This window comes from Heloderma suspectum, chromosome 2, assembly GCF_057233095.1.
Source record: "Heloderma suspectum isolate Gila_16-S chromosome 2, 16-S_ref, whole genome shotgun sequence".
Taxonomy (NCBI): Eukaryota; Metazoa; Chordata; class Lepidosauria; order Squamata; family Helodermatidae; genus Heloderma; species Heloderma suspectum.
The window spans coordinates 25,058,026-25,077,147 of record NC_139459.1 but is presented as its reverse complement, the minus strand read 5'-3'; the positions used below and the strand labels follow the sequence as shown (position 1 = coordinate 25,077,147).

Genomic DNA, 19,122 nt, shown 5'->3' with positions numbered 1-19,122 from the left:
AGAACCATGGATTTCATTTGAGATTCTATAGAATATAATGAGTGTACTGAACATGTGATTAAAACTTATATGTAGTTTTGAAATTCCAAATGATGTAATGGGTCTTTCAGCTTATCTTCTATTGTGATCATTTTGTAAATTTAAAATTTTGGCAATTTTTGTTGCTAGTCTCCATAATAGAACAAATATTCTTTCTAATGAATTGATCTTTGTCAGATGGAATGCATGTTAAAGGAGTTATTTCTTCATTATAAATAATTAACTGATATTTAATGTGGCTTTCATTGGAAGAATCACTTTTATGAAGCATGCTAATTACTTCCCCTGATTTCAAAGTGTATGTTTAGGGTAACATTATTTTATCAGGGGGTTTACCTCTATTAAGTACGATGTATGGGGAATGGAAGAGATACCAGGCAATTCTGCATACCTTTCTGTATGCCTATTTGCAAGATCCAAGGATTATACAAAAAATGGGTTGGTAACCAAGCTAGATTATATAAAATCTAGGATTATATAGAAAATGATATGGTAAGCCATGGTTTGTTGTTGGGTTAATTGCAGGGTTGTTCAGCCCCTAAACAACTCGTTGGTCCAGGTTGAGAAGTTACACTCCACAACCTGCGAAGGATGCAACTGTGGGTTGTGGCGTAAAAGTGGAAGAGGTGGGCATGCTGCAGGCAGCTCACCTACTTGTTGCCATTTGTGCATGACAGCCCATCAGTTTTTAAACTGATAGATTGTCGTTACATGCAAACCAGATCAATGAGTTGCCAATATTTGGCTGGCCGATGATCAGTGTCTAAATCTTCATTTTCTACTTAGCTGTGTAGTGTCTGGAAGGAGCCCAGAAGGAAATGTGGCTTGCAGGTTTTTAAGGGGGTATTTTATTAATGAGTGAACCTCAGTCTTTTAGAACATCCTGGTTAAAAAATAGTGATTTTGATGGTTACAGTGGTAAGTCGCTCTGACTGGGTTTGGACGTCACGATAACCACAGCGTGGTTAATGAAGCCATGATGGCTTGATTAACCCATTGTGGGTTATTGTATCATCTGGTGGGAGTTTTTAAATCCATGATGGGTTATTTGGCCAAAATAACCCACTCTGATAACCCATGGTCTGCAGCGTCGGTTATTTAAACCATCATGGGTTATCATGTTGTCTGATGGGCTTGGATTTTTGCTGATTGGTGAGTGATTGAGCTGGGTTTTGATGGTGGATCGGGTGCCTTCTGACTGGGGGAGGCTGTGTATGAAGTTTTGTCTGAATCTTGCAAACTTCCAGGGCTTTATGAGGTGAAACAGTGCCATTGCTCGGGCGGGAGGACTGCAGCAGGGCAGGGGGTGGGGGTGAGTGAAATTACACACAGTAGCTTAATAAGCTTCTCACAGTAGCTTATTAGCCTGATTGTTTGGCAAAATATTGTGGACTATTTAAAAAATAAGCTACAGTGAGTAGCTTATTAAGCCATCATGGGTTATCGTGATGTCCGAATGCAGCCACTGTCTGCAAGTTGAGGACTAAGACTGTACATCTACTTCAGATTTCCACCTACCAAGGAGCTGTGTGTTTCCTAAGGATGGAGATGGTTCTCAGTACAGCTGGGTTTTATTTTTATTTTTTTTAAAGGTGGATCAACCATTGTTTATTTCTTCTTCCCAGCACCCTCTTGGGAGGATCCTAGGTGCAACCTAAAACCATTTCAGTACCAGGTAGAGCCAGATTTGAATGTCTGAAGCCTCCTCCCACTTTCCATCTTAATACTATAACCAAATGCAAACTCTATGGCTTAAACATCAGCTACTTTTTCCCTCCCCCTCCACTTTTGCTTTGTTTACCATCTTGTGTGATGAAGAGTTCTGGAGAACGCAAAAGTTTCCACAGTATTTTGTGACTTTTGAGTTGGCCTAATAAAGGTATTACAATATGGATTTTGGGAATTTTCTTTTCAAATAAAATGCAGTTCCTTTGGCAGACTTGATAGTGTAAATGAATAATGTTGAAGATTGCTGGGTTTCTGAAAGGTTATGACACTGTCAAGGTAGCGACAGCATTCCAACATTGAGCCTAGATATGTAAAAAGTAGCCCTTCAGTGCTGGCACACCTTTACTACCCTTGGTGCTTAAGAAATTAAAAGCAAAAGTTTGAGGTGCTGGAGTGAACTCTCATATTTCCCACCAGGTGATCTGCAAATCAGATGCTCCTACAGGGGATGTTCTACTTGACGAAGCTCTGAAGCACATTAAAGATACGCAGCCTCCTGAAACAGTGCAGAACTGGATAGAGCTGCTTAGTGGTAAGACACATCTATAGAATATTAACATTTTTTAATGCTTAAGAAACTATTTTGGGCTGCAGTACATCACTGGTTTTTGAGGAGTACATTTTCAAGCTTCGAGCTTGGCATGTTCCTACTTACGTGTTGTCATCTGTCCACATTATGTGCAGCAATGTTAGATGCTATGACAGTTAAATTTGGGGGTGGTAGGAAGCAGTTAATGCTCCCCCCAAAGTGATACACCCACCAAGCAACATGCATTGCTATCTGTGTGTATGTGTGGGAGGATGTGTGTGTGTGTGTGTGTGTGTTTCTGTCATGTTTCTGGAGACTTGCAATGGGTTGTTCCTAATGTTGTTTACTTGCAATTGGGAGTGGCTGTGCTGTTCACTCACTTGGTCCAGCTCACTGTCCCTTCTTTGGGCTCCTCAAATTCCTTCTATTTGTAGTTGGAGGTGTTCCTATGATGATCTGCCTGTACTTTCTGGTCTGTTACCATCTTGAAAATGTACAGCTCTACTCTTTCAATCTCTCTGCTTCTTCATGCATGCTGACTAGGTGTTGGCAGTGATTTACAAACCTGGTGTTTCCTCGTTTGAGGGAGCTAGGGGGATGCAGTAAGGGATGATGAGGGTGCTTCCATTTAGATTTTGGGATGCCATAGAGGAATTCAGCAAAATGAATGCATGTATAGCGTGCTTAGCATACAGTCATGTGAAAAAGAAAGTACACCCTCTTTGAGTTCTATGGTTTTACGTATCAGGACATAATAAAAATCATCTGGTCCTTAGCAGGTCTTAAAATTAGGTAAATACAACCTCAGATGAACAACAACACATGACATATTATACCGTGTCATTATTTATTTTACAGAAATCAAGCCAAAATGGAGAAGCCATGTGTGAAAAACTAAGTACACCTTATGATTCAGTAGCTTGTAGAACCACCTTTAGCAGCAATAACTTGAAGTAATCGTTTTCTGTATGACTGTATCAGTCCCTCACATCGTTGTGAAAGAATTTTGGCCCACTCTTCTTTACAACATTGCTTCAGTTCATTCTGGTTTGTGGGCATTTGTTTATGCACAGCTCTCTTAAGGTCCCGCCACAGCATTTCAATCGGGTTGAGGTCTGGACTTTGACTGGGCCATTGCAACAACTTGATTCTTTTCTTTTTCAGCCATTCTGTCGTAGATTTGCTGGTGTGCTTCAGATCATTGTCCAGTTGCATGACCCAATTTTGGCCAAGCTTTAGCTGTCGGACAGATGGCCTCACATTTGACTCTAGAATACTTTGGTATACAGAGGAGGTCATGGTCGACTCAATGACTGCAAGGTGCCCAGGTCCTGTGGCTGCAAAACAAGCCCAAATCATCACCCCTCCACCACCATGCTTGACAGTTGGTATGAGATGTTTGTGCTGATAAGCTGTGTTTGGTTTTCGCCAAACGTGGCGCTGTGCGTTATGGCCAAACATCTCCACTTTGTGATTTGTTCATATGCAACTGCAAACCTAAGCCGTGCTGCCATGTTCTTTTTAGAGAGAAGGGGCTTTCTTCTGGCAACCCTTCCAAACAAACCATACTTGTTCAGTCTTTTTCTAATTGTACTGTCATGAGCTTTAACATTTAACATGCTAACTGCGGCCTGTAGAGTCTGAGATGTAACTCTTGGATGTTTTGCAATTTCTCAGCATTGCACGGTCTGCCCTCGGGGTGAATTTGCTGGGGTGTCCGCTCCTGGGAAGATTGGTAACTGCCTTGAATGTTTTCCACTTGTGAATAATCTTCCTCACTGTACAATGATGGACTTTAAATTGTTTGGAAATGGCCTTATAACCCTTCCCAGATTGATGGGCAGCAACAATTGCTTCTCTAAGATCATTGCTGATGTCTTTCCTCTTTGGCATTGTGTTAACACACACCTGAATGCTCGAGACCAGCAAACTCCTGAGACTTTGGCTTTTATAGAGGTGGTCACACTTGCTGATGATCAATTAATCAAGGGCATTTGATTAGCAGCACCTGGCTGCTACTTGGCCTCTTCATACCTATGGAAGCAGTAAGGGTGTACTTAGTTTTTCACACATGGCTCTCCATTTTGGCTTGATTTCTGTAAAATAAATAATGACACGGTGTAATATGTCATGTGTTGTTGTTCATCTGAGGTTGTATTTACCTAATTTTAAGACCTGCTAAGGACCAGATGATTTTTATTATGTCCTGATACGTAAAACCATAGAACTCAAAGAGGATGTACTTTCTTTTTCACATGACTGTATGTTTGAGTATTCACAGCATCCTTTATTATCCTCATTTTCAAGAAGGCAAGATGAGGCTGAACCAGTTCCGTGTAATGCCTCAACGACTTGAATTGCATCACTAACTCTTGGCTTTGTCATGCTGTACTCTGGACATCCATTTGAAATGTACCAGGAGCCACTGAGATGGATATTCAGAAAACCCATTACTTTTTTGCATGAGGGCAGGGGGGAAGCAGGTGGTTTTATTAAGGAACAACTGGACAGAAACTCTTGTTCTTTAACATTCTTAAAAGCATACAAGGTGTTCCTGACTAAGAAGTGCTCTCTGCATTGTAAAGGCCAATGCTGCAGTTCACGCTTTCCTAACTGAGAATACAGTTTAGTCAGATGGCAATGAGAAACTGCTGTCTTTTATTTCTTCTCCATAACTCAGTGCATGTTCCTCATCCACTCTTATTTTCCTTTCTTCTTCCTTTGCTTACTAAGATTTGTCCACCTTTATCAAATATCCTACATGTACAGCATGATGTTTACTCACACATTAGTCCCAGTGAAATTAGTGGAACTTATTCCTTAGTAAATGGGTTGAGGATTGCATTCTTAAACCTCAATGGCATGTGCCTTTACTATGCAGGAATGGGGGTGGAGGACACAGGATGAAAATGAGAAAAACCTGGAGTTTTCCTGGTAGTGGGGTGTGTTCATAGTTTCAAAGATAATCTCATTCTGTTCTTTGAGTTCATTTCCCAAATTAAGCATTTTTAGCAGAGCAGCTGGTGTTGCATAGTGTCTCAGAATGATCTAAGCACTGAAAGCCTCTGGCCCCTGACTGAAATCTCAGTTCGTCCATAAACATGTTATGTGTCCTGTCTTCTCAGCCCTACCAGCTGTAAAATGGGGATAACGCAGTAGCCTCTCAAAATAGGCTAGCAGTGATTACTAAAAGAATGCTTGCGAGGTGCTCTCAGCACTTAAGGAAAGGCCTGTGTAAAAATGCTATTATGATGTAAATGTACTTTGCATAATTCTGGTTCCAAGGTTAGGACTTTTGATGGTGTAAGTGGAGGGGAAACAGGAAGGAAGATGTGTCACTGATATTTGGAAATTGTAGGCCAGGGAACCTGATTGGGAACATGCATTATGGAAGAGAGGCAGGGAATTTTATGAAGCACTCAAGTTCCAACCTTGTCTATTGGCAACTATTCACAGTTCCCTGGCGGTTTCAAAGGTACACTAGACTCCACACATTTCCAAACATTTCTCTGTCAGTGCATTCTAATTTTAATTTTTAAAGCTGCAATTCCTAGGATGCAGAGTTCTGATCTGCATTTCCATACTTTTGCAATATGTAGATCCATCAAATACTAACTCTCCTTTCTGTATGGCAAACATCAAAACCATAATAATGTATGTATTTCTGCAGGTAGAACCATCACTCTAGTTCTTACTGAGGTAATAAACCTTTATCTGGGCTGTGACACTTTAGACTGTAGATAGGGGAATCACATGATTGAGTATGTGTGCACGCACACGCGCACACAACAAACTCACTGCCCATATAGAACACTAATTTCATGGAAAACAGTTAATCTAGCCTTCCCCTGACATGCTAGTTTTCTATGGGCAGGGATTTTTAAAATTTATTGTATGAAGGGACATTCAGTCACATGAGGCCCTACCCTACTCTGGTACAGCCATTCACAGATTTACTGCCTCAGTAAGAAATTCAGTTCAGAAATCCCTTTCAATTGCATGTTGATCCTTCCTAGCAGAGTTCACTGGGGTTGGGCAGAACTGAAGGTTGCTTTCCTTTTTCAGAGGTGATCTGTTTTCTGACCTGGTTTGACCCTGTTGTGCAAGTATTCTCAGCAGATTTCAGGCTCAGGATGGGGCTGGTACTTGCAGCAGGGCAATAATCTTTTTTTTACAACAGTATGATGCTTTTGCAGGATTCTAGCTTAAACATATTCAGTCTTAAAACAAAGAAGTATATTTGATAAAATATACCGATAAGTTTATTCACCATTACTTTTGAATATCATAAGAAGATGAGTCCTGCAGAATATTCGCGCAAGTCCCAAAGAGCTCAAATTTCTGAAGGTAGAACAGGTTGCTTTTTAGACTTCCTTGTAGTTAGACAGTTTGGTCACAAGGTGTCACCAAGCTATTGAAGAAAGCCAAAACAGAGTTACAAAATCCAGTTAAATGTTCAGATTATTTTTGTGGAGCAAAGTTTTTTCCCCCCTTAATTGTTCATCTTGGGTTTGTTTCACAAGACCCTAGCATGTAAACCTGTGAAGTGAGTTTGTGTGTTCCCTTACAACACCCAGTGTATTTTTCAGAGTTTTAAGATATTACTTTATTAGTGAGAATGTGGCTGGAAGTTTTCATCAGGTGGATGATTTTCTTCAGGGTAGATTTTTTAGCACATGTAAGTAATATCTCATTATGAGAATTAATTATGAGAATTAATTAATTCTGTGTATACACACAGAATAAACTTAGTTTAATTGATGACTCCAAATAAGACAGACAGCAACTTTTCTCAGAATCTAGCAAGGATACTGAATGACAGGAAGCTGATACTTTGCCATTTGGTTTTTGATGATGGGCTTTCTTAAACTGGCAACTGCCCCTATGCCATTTTCCTTCAACATTTATTACAAGGTTTTTCTAAAATATTTAGTGGGTATTATAAATAGTAGCTTTGGGGGGTTACCAGTTTTGTTGAAAACAGCATAGGTGTTATATATAGTCAGCCAGCCAGCCAGCATTGACACAGCTGGCTACATTGTGTAGAAACTCTTCCTTCACACTGGAAGGAGGGGATGGATTTGTTGTCATACTAAAGTTATGACATGAAAATTGCATTTCACCTCCCTAACTGGGTTACATTTGAGATTTACTTGTGGGGAGGTTCCAGGAGCCATTCCATGTTACACAAGTCTGCGAGGATTGAACTTCTCAGAGTATTTCTGGCAAGCTGCTCATCCTAGAGCCAGGAGTGTTGAACCTCAGGCCTGAAGGCCAAATACGGCCTGCTTGGGGTCCCAGAAGGCCATGTCCCCTTCCATTAGCCACCAATCATTTGGATTCTTGGCTTTTGTGCAATTTTTCCCATTCTAAAAGGTTGAAATGCCTCTACTAAGGCTGAGTTCCTGGCAATAAGAGCTTTAAGCTAAAAATGCAGGGGCGGGGGGTTGGTATTTTGGCCCTGCCCCTCTTGCCTTTGTGTTCACCCACCACTGGAATACAACCTACAAGAGCTTCTCTGAAACTGAATTCGGCCCTTGGGCTGAAAGAGGTTCCCCTCCCCTGGCCTTGGTGCAGTAGATCATTAAGTCCTTTTTACTTCTTTTATACCATGTGACAATTACTACTATATCCTTGCCTGACATTGCTGTGTTAATGCCTGCTGTTCTGTCTTTTACCCATGCTAACAATCAAAGTATCAGCTAAACATTCAGGGGGCTTTTTTGTTTGCCTTTTTTTCAGGTGAGACATGGAATCCATTAAAATTGCACTACCAGTTAAGAAACGTACGTGAACGATTAGCCAAAAACCTAGTGGAAAAGGGGGTTTTGACTACGGAGAAACAGAACTTTCTCCTCTTTGACATGACCACGCACCCTCTCACCAACAACAACATTAAGCAGCGCCTCATCAAGAAAGTTCAAGAAGCCGTTCTTGACAGATGGGTGAATGATCCCCACCGTATGGACAAGCGCTTGTTGGCTCTCATTTACTTAGCCCATGCTTCAGATGTCCTTGAGAACGCTTTTGCCCCCCTTTTGGATGAGCAGTATGACCTAGCCACAAAGAGGGTGCGGCAGCTCCTGGATTTAGATCCTGAAGTTGAATGTATGAAGGCCAACACAAATGAGGTCCTGTGGGCTGTGGTAGCAGCCTTCACAAAATAATTGCAATCAGACTGCTCAAGTGTTCTTCTTTCCCATTTCATGTAAATCAGTTTATCTTCTGTTGCCGATTCATGTTTTCTGTCACCTGCACCTCTCTTCCTCATGTGGTGAAAATCAGCTCTTGTTCATGGGAATGGTAGGTGGTGTGTTCTGTTTTTTCGTGTATGTGTATGTCTAATACAGGATTCTGGTACAAGAGAGCTTCCTATTCTTAAACATGGTCAATTCTCAACTGTCACATTGGCATTCTGTTTTGTATCAGATTTAAGTTACTTCATCCGAATTTGTATTGTACTCCCTTTTTTCCACTGGTTTCATGCAGAAGGCAACTCCCAGGAGAGAAACAAGCACCTGGTTTCCAGCTGATTCAGCAGTATGATCTGCCTCAGCAGTGCATCTTGGGTCAAAATTAGGAAGACGTCTTGAAATCACTAAAGTTAATTATCTTAGAAGTCTTGGGGTATGGTTTTGAGAAGCACTATTAAATCATTGAGGCTTGTGTGGGAATCTCAACACAGAACCCTACTGCAATGGAGCAGAGATCAGCGCAACAGCAACATCTGATGATAGATTGTCCTCTTCCTTCCTAGACATTCATTTGGAAGTGCTCAGACAACTTTAAAAATAGGAATACCTCCAGGTTGGCTTAATAAATAGTTCAGCCATCTCATGCATTTTGCTGTCTGTGCAAATCTGTTTTTACTTTTTGTTTGTTTTTTAAATAGCTCTGAATCCTCAGGCTAGTAAAGAAAGGTCCACTTGTTTCACAGAGCTGCTTTGGGATGGGATATATTCCAGTGTAGTCTGTATATAGTGAGGATTGTATATTAACTCACAAGCACATTTTAGTAATTTTCAAATTTGAATTAGTTGTACATCTGGTGCTCCATTATTTACTTTCAGCCATTGCCTATTGGTGAAAAGACGGGCCTCCTGTAAGTGTGTGACTATAAGACACCTCTCTTTCTAGTGTCTCTGGAGTTTGTGCCATCCAGGTTAAATCTGCCTATGCATTGCCTTTGTAACATTTATTCTATGATGCGACCACTTTATCATTGTTTCTATTTTTATCATTTTCTTTTTTGGAAGAGGCTTGTGACCGGTACAATTTTTGGGTGCAGTTTTCAATTTTTGTTTGTACACAAGTTAATATTGTGTCTCATGTCATTAATCTACTTAACACTTCAAAAAAATCAGTTGACAATCTTACCAAGTGTTGCATGTAAATTGTTAGCAGGTGATGACTACAGTTCAACCAATTAAGACTTCTGTAGTAGGAAGCTCTACTATGTTTTAATTTTTATATACAATTATGCTGATTAGCACATTATTGTAAAATATATAAACTGGCTTTTTAAAGTTTATTACCTCTTTACCATTGCTTGCTCTAGCTCCATTCACAATGTAAATATGCAGTGAACAAATTAAAGACTGACTTATTTTCCTTTTTTGTTTGAAATAACAGAACACACGAATAGTGGGGCAGGTGTTGAGAAACGCTTGGTTTAATATTGAAAGCAGAAAATACTAAATGACGTATATAACTGTAGTTGAAAGTTAAAGGGATCCCCAACTGTATACTAGCTTTTTACCTACAGTAAATAAACTATGATCTTGAAAGTGCCTGAAACAGAGCAAGCATGTAATTTTGTATTTTGTAATCCTAATTCTAAAAAGTGCCATGATTTATGACGTAAAATTCTGATCACTACATAAGGACTAATTCTCTCATTACTGGGAAAGTCTGTAAGTAGTGTGATACCCATATCTGCTTGGATCAGCTTCTTCAAGCAGTTCAAATTGGTGGAAAACATGAAGACAAAAGTTTGATCTGAGATTTTTTGAGCCCTCTCTGATTTAGCAACATGAAAGAGAAATCTGGGTTTTCCTGTAGTGAACCAGAGGTTGGAGCAGGTGATGGGTTCTTTTGCTTCTGTAAATACTAGAGTATGTGAAGCTGAAAATTATGGACCATTTTTCTTAGGAGTGATTTCCCTTTTGTGAGAGAGGCATTAGGTCACAACCCTATCTAGGATTTCTTTCAGACCTTTTCTAGCAAGTTACAGATTTTGTGGGATATTGAGAGGGATGTGTATTCTAAGAAATACTCTTACTAAATGCATTACATGTATATTCAATATGGATTCAGCACTGTCCAAAAACCGGACACAAAATGTTGTTTGGAACTTCAAGCTCTCATTTTTGATACAGATTTAGGGAGATTTACATAAGACTAAGTAGAACTTGCGTTTTGGTTCAGCCAAACCATGGAAACGAACAATACTATCTAATACAATACATTCTGTTCCAGATGTATAGTTTCCTTTTCCCATGCTTTGCCTGAAAATCTCTGGATGGTATCCCAAACAGTGCCCTCCAGGGGTGGCTCAACATCCCAAAACATGCATTCTTTTGTTTGGATGTAACAGCAAACCATAATTTGCCCAAACTGTGGTTTGTAAACCAGCTTCAAACTGCACTTCCAGATTCTGGTTTGACAGCCACTCAGAAAACATGATTTAATTGATGGTGTTGGTTCAGACATTATAGAAAACCATGGTTTGCCATTACACCTGAATAACTATCTTAAAAGTATTGAACCTTTATAATAGAGGAATGGTAACATGGGAGAAAAAAATGAGATGTGTGGAATGCTGACAGAAAGTTGCACACCATGGCTTCTAGAAGTACTTCTCTGACACCTTCGAATCCTGCACCACATAGCCACCACATGGACATGCTGTTCATCTTCTAAAGCTTACCTTTACAGCCAGAAGCGTGCTCCTGTCTTACAATTGCAAGCATCTGAGAAAGGGACTAGGTTTCATATCACAGACCAAATTCTGGGATTCATGATGTGATGACAGCCATGCAGTAACCAGTTGCCTAAAAATGTTAATTCTTAATTGAAGCAACTCTTCAGAGCAACTTAGTCCAGATGGGAGTGAAAGCTAAAAATAAGATGTAGGAGTCTTTGTTTTTCAGACTGGTCAGTACCATGGAGGAAAATTTGGAAGTGTGTGACAAGTGCCTGGAATTATAGTGATTGGCAGGTTCTGAGTTTGTTCTGCTTGGTGTTCCTCATTGCACTATCTTCTTAGTCCAGGAACTCAGCCAAGCTCTTCAAAATGTCCCCCACCTTCTCTCGGCAGAGTTTTGCAAACCAGGCATTTGAAGATTTCCAAAGATGCCAAGGCATGATGGCAGGGAAAAGTCCTGACAGTAGGTGTTGACAATATCCTTATCTAGACTGCCTGTGGAGTTGTTCCTCACATAGTCTTGCAAAATGTCAGGCACCAGAAAGCCCTGGCCTTTATCACATCTGTTCAAATGAACATAGTGTCTTGCATTCGCCACATGCCTAACGGTGAGCTTAGGTGCAAATGCAGCTGGGGAGCGTGCACGTTTTTTGATTATGGAAGATCATCTCATTGTGAATAGATCACAGTTGGAAGAGTGACACTACATTTTCCCCTATGTTTGTTTTTTGTGACAGTGAGGGGGAGAAGATCAGAGTTGAAATGAACCATATGGCTCCCCAGCCTCACTCCTTCCCTGTAAGCCAAATGATCCACATACTAAACACCCCTCCACCTGCTATATATGCAGTTTGTGCCCCAGATAAAGAGTAGGTATATTACAAACAGTGCTTGTGGGGCAGTTTTTCAACATGAAAATGCTATAGGGGAAGGCCCTAGCTAAGTAACTATGAGATTACAACTAGATAATGTATGTCAAGTGCTTTGCACACTTGAAAGTGCTATACAAATGTTGAGTATTACTATTCCCGAACTGGGCCAGAGCATGCTGGTGTGCTGTGAGAGAACTGCTAGTGTGTCAAAAGAAATCTAAAAGGCTCCTGTGAGCCCAAAGTTGCTACCCACAGGGGTGCCTGGTTGCTGTGTGTACGATTCACTGCTCCAACTGTGCCTCTTTCCAGTGAGCCCCTGAGCATGATTAACACTGTTGTGTGTCTGCTTCAGGTGTGATTTTAGATCTTGCTGATTTAATTTACCTTAGAGGAAGCAAACCCAGAATATTGACCACTGCAGAGAAACAGAAATGCCTTCTGTAAAAGTGGGTGGTTTTTGCTCTTAACACACTCTAAATCAGGGGTGACAAACCCTTTTTATCCTGATGGCCAAATTATGTTTTGGAGAAGCTCTCTGGTGGGGGTGGGGGAGAAAAATTCAGCTCCCCAAATTTCATTTCTAATTTATAGTAGGAAGCATGTCTATTCAGAAATGAGCTGGATAAGCCTCTGAATGTTCGGTAGGCTATGGAAAGCCCAATTCTGCTGGGAAACAAGGTGTGCACTCCCCGCATGCCTTGTTTCCCAGGCGAATTGCTTGGATTGGGGCAATGGCAGCAGCGACATGGGGAGGGTGTGCAAACAGTTGTGGCTGGCTGAATACTGCCCACCTATGTTTTAAATGAAGCCGTAGGATTTCAATATAGGGGGAAACATAGCCTACAACCTATTCAGGAAAAGCAGTTTGGAAAAGAGATGTTTTTAAAGCCTGCACTGAAGAAGTTGAGCATGGCCACTGTGTGAACAGAATGCTGGACTAGATGGACCCTTGGTCTGATCCAGCAGGGCTCTTCTGACCTTCTAATTCATTAGTAGGGAGTTTCACAGTTGTGGGGCTATCACTGAGAAGGCCTGTGCCTTGTGCCTGACAAGCTAATTGATCTTACCAGCGGGCATATGAGCAGGACCTCCAAAGCTGCTGTTAATGTATGGGCAAGGTAATATGGGTGAAAGGGGTTGTTTAGAGAACCTAGTCCCAAGCTGTTTAGGGCTGTAAAGATGAACACCAGAACTTTGAATTAGGCCTGGAAGTGCACTGGTAGCCAGTGCAATTGGTGCAAAATTGGTGTCAGAGGTATCCCCATGTAAAGCGCATCGCAGCTTGGTGGTACCTATTGTGTTGGTACCTGAAGCCAGGTCTAATTGCTCCAGATAAGGCTGAAGCTGGCATAGCAGCCTTAGTTGCTAAAATGCACTCCTGGCCACTGATGTCGCTTGTGCCCCCCCCCCCCCAGATAGCAATGAGTCCAGGAGCACCCCAAGCTATATGATTGGCCCTTGAAGGGGAATGCAATTCCATTCAGGACAGGTTACAGATCTCCCAAATGGCTGAATTTCCCAACCAACCGTACTTTTCAGCTCGTTCACCCTTATCTATCCAATTCCACCTAGACACCTGTTCAAAAGTTCCACGGTTTCCTTTCGATTCACTTGCACCAAAGCGAAGTAAAGCTGTGTGTCATCTGTATTTTGGTGACATTGAAGCCCAAACCTCTGGATGTCTTCTTTCAGTGGTTTCATATACATTTTAAAGAGCATCAGAGACAAGATGGAATGGAAAACGAAGACACCCCAAAAGCCATTGAGCACTACCTTCTGGGATTGTCCATTCAGGATGAACTGGAGCCACTGAAACGTGGTGCCTCCTAAGCTCAACTCAGTAGGCCCAAAAGGATAAGATACCATGGTTGATGGTATCAAAAGCTGCTGAGAGGTCCAGCAAGGCCAGTAGGGTTGCACTCCCACCATCCCCAGTGCAAGTCATCCACAAGGTTGACCAAGTTTGCTCTGTCCTAAAACCAGGCCAGAATCCATATTGGAATGAATCTAAATACATAATTTCTTCCAAAACCATTTGGAGCTGAGAAGCCACTACCCTCTCCAAATACTTAAAAAGGGAAAGTAGAGACTGGACAGTAGTTGTCCAGGTTCATAGGGTCTAAGCTTTTTTCTTTAGCAAGGGTTGGGCTGCTACTTTCTTAACGGTAGCAGGGACCACATCCTCCCTCAAGGAGGCATTCACTACCTCTGAAGTCCAAGTCCTTAAAACCACCCTTGCAGTCTTTAATAATTGTTTTGGGCAAGGATCCAGACAAGAGGTGGTAGTTCTCAAACTTCCAAGTAGCTCTTGTCCTTTGCCTCAAGTTCCGCAAGCTAAAGGTATGCAGTACAGGATGGTGGAGTCCTAATTACATGCATTGTTCACTCTGTTATAACTAAGGAATTGGGAGAGCAATCCTAAACAGAGTCTGGGGGGAGCAGGGGGGATAGGATAGTTCATATTCCTGGATCCAAGGTTGGAGACAGCACTCCAACCCAGGAGACGGAGCTCCCTGCCCCTTGCCAGCTGGTGCGGAGAGAACCACTCTGGCTGCCTCTCCAAGGCCGCAAAGGCGATCTTGGGGGGAAGGGAAAGGGGGAGTGCTGATGGGAGGGGAAGGGATGACTTACACCGTATCCCCAGGCCTTCCAGCCCCCATCCCTCCCCTTCTCCAATGCCTCAGCTAGATGGGCAAAAAAGCCCGTCTCACTAAATTACAGAGCAGGGGGTGCGGCAGAGGTGAAGGCTCCCTCTGCCACGCCTGCCACTGTGTACTGGATACTTGTAAGCCTCCGAGTTCGGAGCCTTATGAGTGTCAAGGGTGGAGCTGATAGGATTGCTCCCTAAGTTGTGAATACGAATTGTTTTATCCACAAAAAATGGGAGGCTAATGGGTCACAGCACGTTTTCAAGGGGCTGCCACCACATCCCTTCGATTCCTATAAAGACCTTTCCCCACCTAAAACAGCTCTGCTGGCCGGCATTGTGTGGATGCAATAATGGAGGCGAAGTAAGTTCTCTTCACCATTGACAACACAGAAGATGGATGGGTTCTCGCCTGTGCTTGGTTGTGCTCACAGCGACCCTATCAATTTAATAATAATACTTAGCATTTACATAGTTCTCTCTCTGCACATTCAAACTAGTTCATGTATAGTAGTGTTTTTTTTAATTAGAAGTCCCAATTAATCTGAAATACCTTCAGTTTCAAATGATAAATGAGCCAGCTGAGTACATTTGTAATAGTATGACACTCAGTTAACTGATGGTGAGTAGCCAAACTGTTGAGAGTTGATTTCAGGGTCAAATGCCTGTTCTGATATGAATCTATTGGCTGGGTAGCCTTGAGTCACAGTCTCAGCCTCAGTTCATCATCTCTAATAATGACCTAATTCATGGGGATCTCATGACAATGGCTCAGAGAGGAAACTGTTGTGTCTCATGCGAAACCTTAAGGATAGGAGTGGGTTACATTTTTTAAACTCTGCCCAAACTGGATTTTGGTGATTATTATGCACACTGCATAAGTTTGCAGCACTGGAGGTTTAGCGCCTGATTAACATTCAACGTTTCTCCCCCTCCTGTAGGCACCTGCTCATTGAATAGATTGAGGCTTAAAAACCCACCATAATGTAGGTCACTGAATAACAGATTATACACCTTTCTCAGGAGATTAGAACTAAAGGAGAGGTCTGCAAATGCAATAATGCTCCATTTCCCACAGGAGGTGACCTAAAAATATGCATTGTTCCTTGTGACTTGCACCTTCTTTCCATGGAATTCTGCAGCAAGGATGAAATGAACATTCCATCAACCTCAGAAATGTGATGGAATCCCATCATTTATCTCCTGTGGTTCTGACTTGCAAGTACAAAATACACCTCCACTCTCTTCCACCTTCCCTCCCACAGGCAGCAGCAGTGGATCTAAGGACAAGATATCTGGTGTTGCCTTCTCTGGTGAGGAGAGGCCAGCCCAAAGCACCAAGAGATGCTGTAAGCAATTGTTCCATTCTTTGGACAACTTGGACATTTGCATTGTAATGCTGGTTTTGAATGGATAAAGAAGGTATTGTTTCCTGGCCCGGAAGGAGTGTTTAAATTGTATAACCTTATTCTCTTTGCTAGTTGTAATGCTCTGAGCGTGTAGCCAGAATGGCATCATCTGTGCACAAGGGGGAGGTATCAATAGGCGTGGGGAAACCATTAGGGGAAAATAAAAACTCTCTTAAGTGGGGAGCACACACACAAAAAGCCCAGTGAAAACTGAGCATGCTCAGTGCCCACAGAATGCTGACTGACTGTTGCAGCGGATAAACTCGGGGGAGGAGGAAGGGGAATGGAGTAGAGTAGAGTATCCTTGAAGAGGGTATGACTGGCTGGAACCCTGAACAAGAGCACTCCACACTGCAGTATTTTGTTGCAGGTTACACTTGTACCTAGTAACTGGCAACATGTCTGTCATTACAGCAGATGGGATAAATATGCTGTGTGGACAAGTGTATGGGGATGCTGGAAGTTATAGTCCCAACACATATGGAGGACACCAGGTTAGAGAAGGCTTGTATAAGCTAACATCTAATTTGCTAGATGGAAAAGCTTTTAAAAACAAAAATATATATCAAGTAGTAGTGGAAATACAATAATGGGGAGGCCAGGCAGATCTCACATGGAAACAAGTTCTACAGTGAGGAGCCCATCACAGAGAAGGCACTGTTCCATGTTTTTACCAACCTCACCTAATAAAGGTTAGGATGCAAAGAAGGACCTGTCCTCTTGATTTCAGCACACAGGGAAGGAAAAAATAGGAGGAGCTGCTTTCCATAGTATGTACTCTAATTTAGAGTCTGCTGTTTGCCTGTGGGCTACTTTTAATTGACAGGAAGAGAACTGGCACAGCAGATGGCTATGTGTATTCTGTGTCAATTTTGGTATCTAGTAAGAAAATCCACGTCCTCAGAAGCTCAACATTCATCTAAAGAAAAAAGAAGTTTGGGATCTTTAAGGGAATGGAGAAAAATGTGAAAACATTAGTCAATGCTTGGTGGTGTCTCAGATACCCATGAAAGCTGTCCTTGTGCTTAGCAGAAGTGAAATAATGTACTTAACGCGAGGGTTTTTAACATTATCATATAAAAGGCGTGTTATAAGTAGGTCACAACCTGCTGCACGGTTAAGTGAAATAACACAGGAGCAAATCAGTAGGGAAAATGGCTAACTTTTGTTTTTTAAAAATCTTTTTGTGAGCCTTTAGTCATAGATGGATTGTACCAGCATAAAAAATTCAGGAGACTAAGCACTTAGTGGAGGATGCCTTGTAGGCAACAAGGGCTTACGTCAGTGTAAAATAGTTACACTGACATTAACAAGGGCATTGTCTCTTCATGAGGCACAGGAGATGCGAGATACACATAACTTCAGTTATATATTATGAAATGAGAATAGTGAGAAAATTATATATTATGAAATGAGAATAGTGAGAAAATGAGCATCCAAGCATTAACTCCTTTGTGGTGAAATATATCTTGGGGGCAGGGGTGGGTGGGGAATATCTCTGATAAAGCTGATTTTTTTAAAAAAGGAACAGAACATATATGCAAGCTGGTGTGGTGCACTGGATAGGTTGATGGGCGTGTGGTCTGGGGAAACCTGGATTCAAATCCTATCATTGAGTGATGGTTGGCTAGTCACTCGCTCTTTGTCCCAGCCTACCTCACAGGTTTACTGTGAGATTAAAGTGGGGTAACCTCCATTTACACTGCTATCAGGTTCTCGGAGGAAAAGCAAAAAACAAATATACATTGATGGAAACACCTAATCAGTGCATGATATCCTTTTAAGCCACTTTAATATGAAGTGAGTTATTGCTATTCTGCTTTCTTTGCTCTGAGCTATGTACAAATCTAGACGGGTGTGGACATTTATTAGAACTGCCAGATTAATAAAGCCGAGAGCCGTTGAGCGGTTGTGGCGGAACAAAAATGAATATAAAGCAAGCCAATGTGTCAACTCGTTTCCATGCTTGAATGTATCAGACTGGAGGGTAGAAGGAGATTTTTGACTCTCATAACGGTCGTATCATTTCTTACGGTCATGACTGGCTCCCAAGGGTGGGCAAAGTTGGGCACCTGCTGAAGGCCACAGCCCAGCAGGGGCCCACTAACAACAGCTCCCTGAAGTTGGCCCTCCTTTTCATCACTGCAGCCTGCTTGTTCGTCTTCCTCCCACTCTGGCCCAGAAAACAGTGGCGATGAGGAGGAACAGTAGGTAGCACTGCCAAGTTGCTCACTGGCTCTGCCTGTCAAGCAAGCAAGCGATAGCAATGATGAGAAGCAGTAGCAGCGGTAACGATAGCAGGGAGAAGGTAGACTCACTGGGGGAGGGGGGCGTCTTGTCCAAGAGCCCTCAAAAATGTGGAGCTGGAAGTGCTTATGACTGTTGTTTCATGATTGTCTCTCATTTTTTCATTCTCAGTGTGCTTCAGATGCCATCTCACTTGGAAGCCATTTTATGAGAAGCAGGGCCTTTTCCGTTGTGGCCCCAGTGCTTTAGAATGGCCTCCCCTGAGAGGTTTGTATGGCCCCATCCCTGCTATCTTTTCAAAGGCAGCTCAAGGCATTCTTTTAAAAGAGCCTTTGACATTCGCTAAGCTTTCTGCAATTGTTTTTTTATATTAATGATTTTTTTATTTGGTTTGACTGGACAATAGATTTTAAACTTTGAAAACATGTTTGTATACTACTTTGGATTTTTTAAAAATGAAAGCAGTAGAGAATGTTAATAAATAAATAAAAATAAGATGCTGTTCCTGAAACATTTTGGAATAAGCAATGTAGGTGTTGGTGGTACATGTATGAACTCGCCTGCTTTTTCCTGCATTGAATTTAGTACCTGCTGGCAGGTTGGTTGTCCTGCTAGTCATCTTCTGGCGGATTAACCGTTTTTGGGGTTACGTACATGCTGTGCGTGTGTGTGTTTTAAAAATATTTTGCAGAAAAAGCTAACTTCTACAACACAAAATATAGTAT

At 41.8% G+C, this 19,122-nt stretch overlaps 1 protein-coding gene across 2 annotated transcripts in view; it reads left to right on the top strand.

The window, feature by feature from the left end:
• GOLPH3 (golgi phosphoprotein 3) overlaps nt 1-18,873 on the top strand; it is a 41,292-nt gene extending 22,419 nt beyond the window's left edge. The window contains exons 3-6 of one of the 2 annotated variants that reach the window (XR_014787527.1): nt 2,185-2,299; nt 8,039-8,599; nt 16,007-16,090; nt 18,569-18,873. Coding sequence is in view for 1 of the 2 variants with exons in the window: in XM_084833013.1 (XP_084689139.1) it covers nt 2,185-2,299; nt 8,039-8,463 (540 nt within the window). In the remaining variant the exon portion in view is untranslated. Of the gene's footprint in view, nt 1-2,184; nt 2,300-8,038; nt 10,769-16,006; nt 16,091-18,568 lie in introns of those variants that run through there. The other variant, XM_084833013.1, reaches the window with a different exon arrangement.
• Nucleotides 18,874-19,122: the final 249 nt, after the last annotated feature.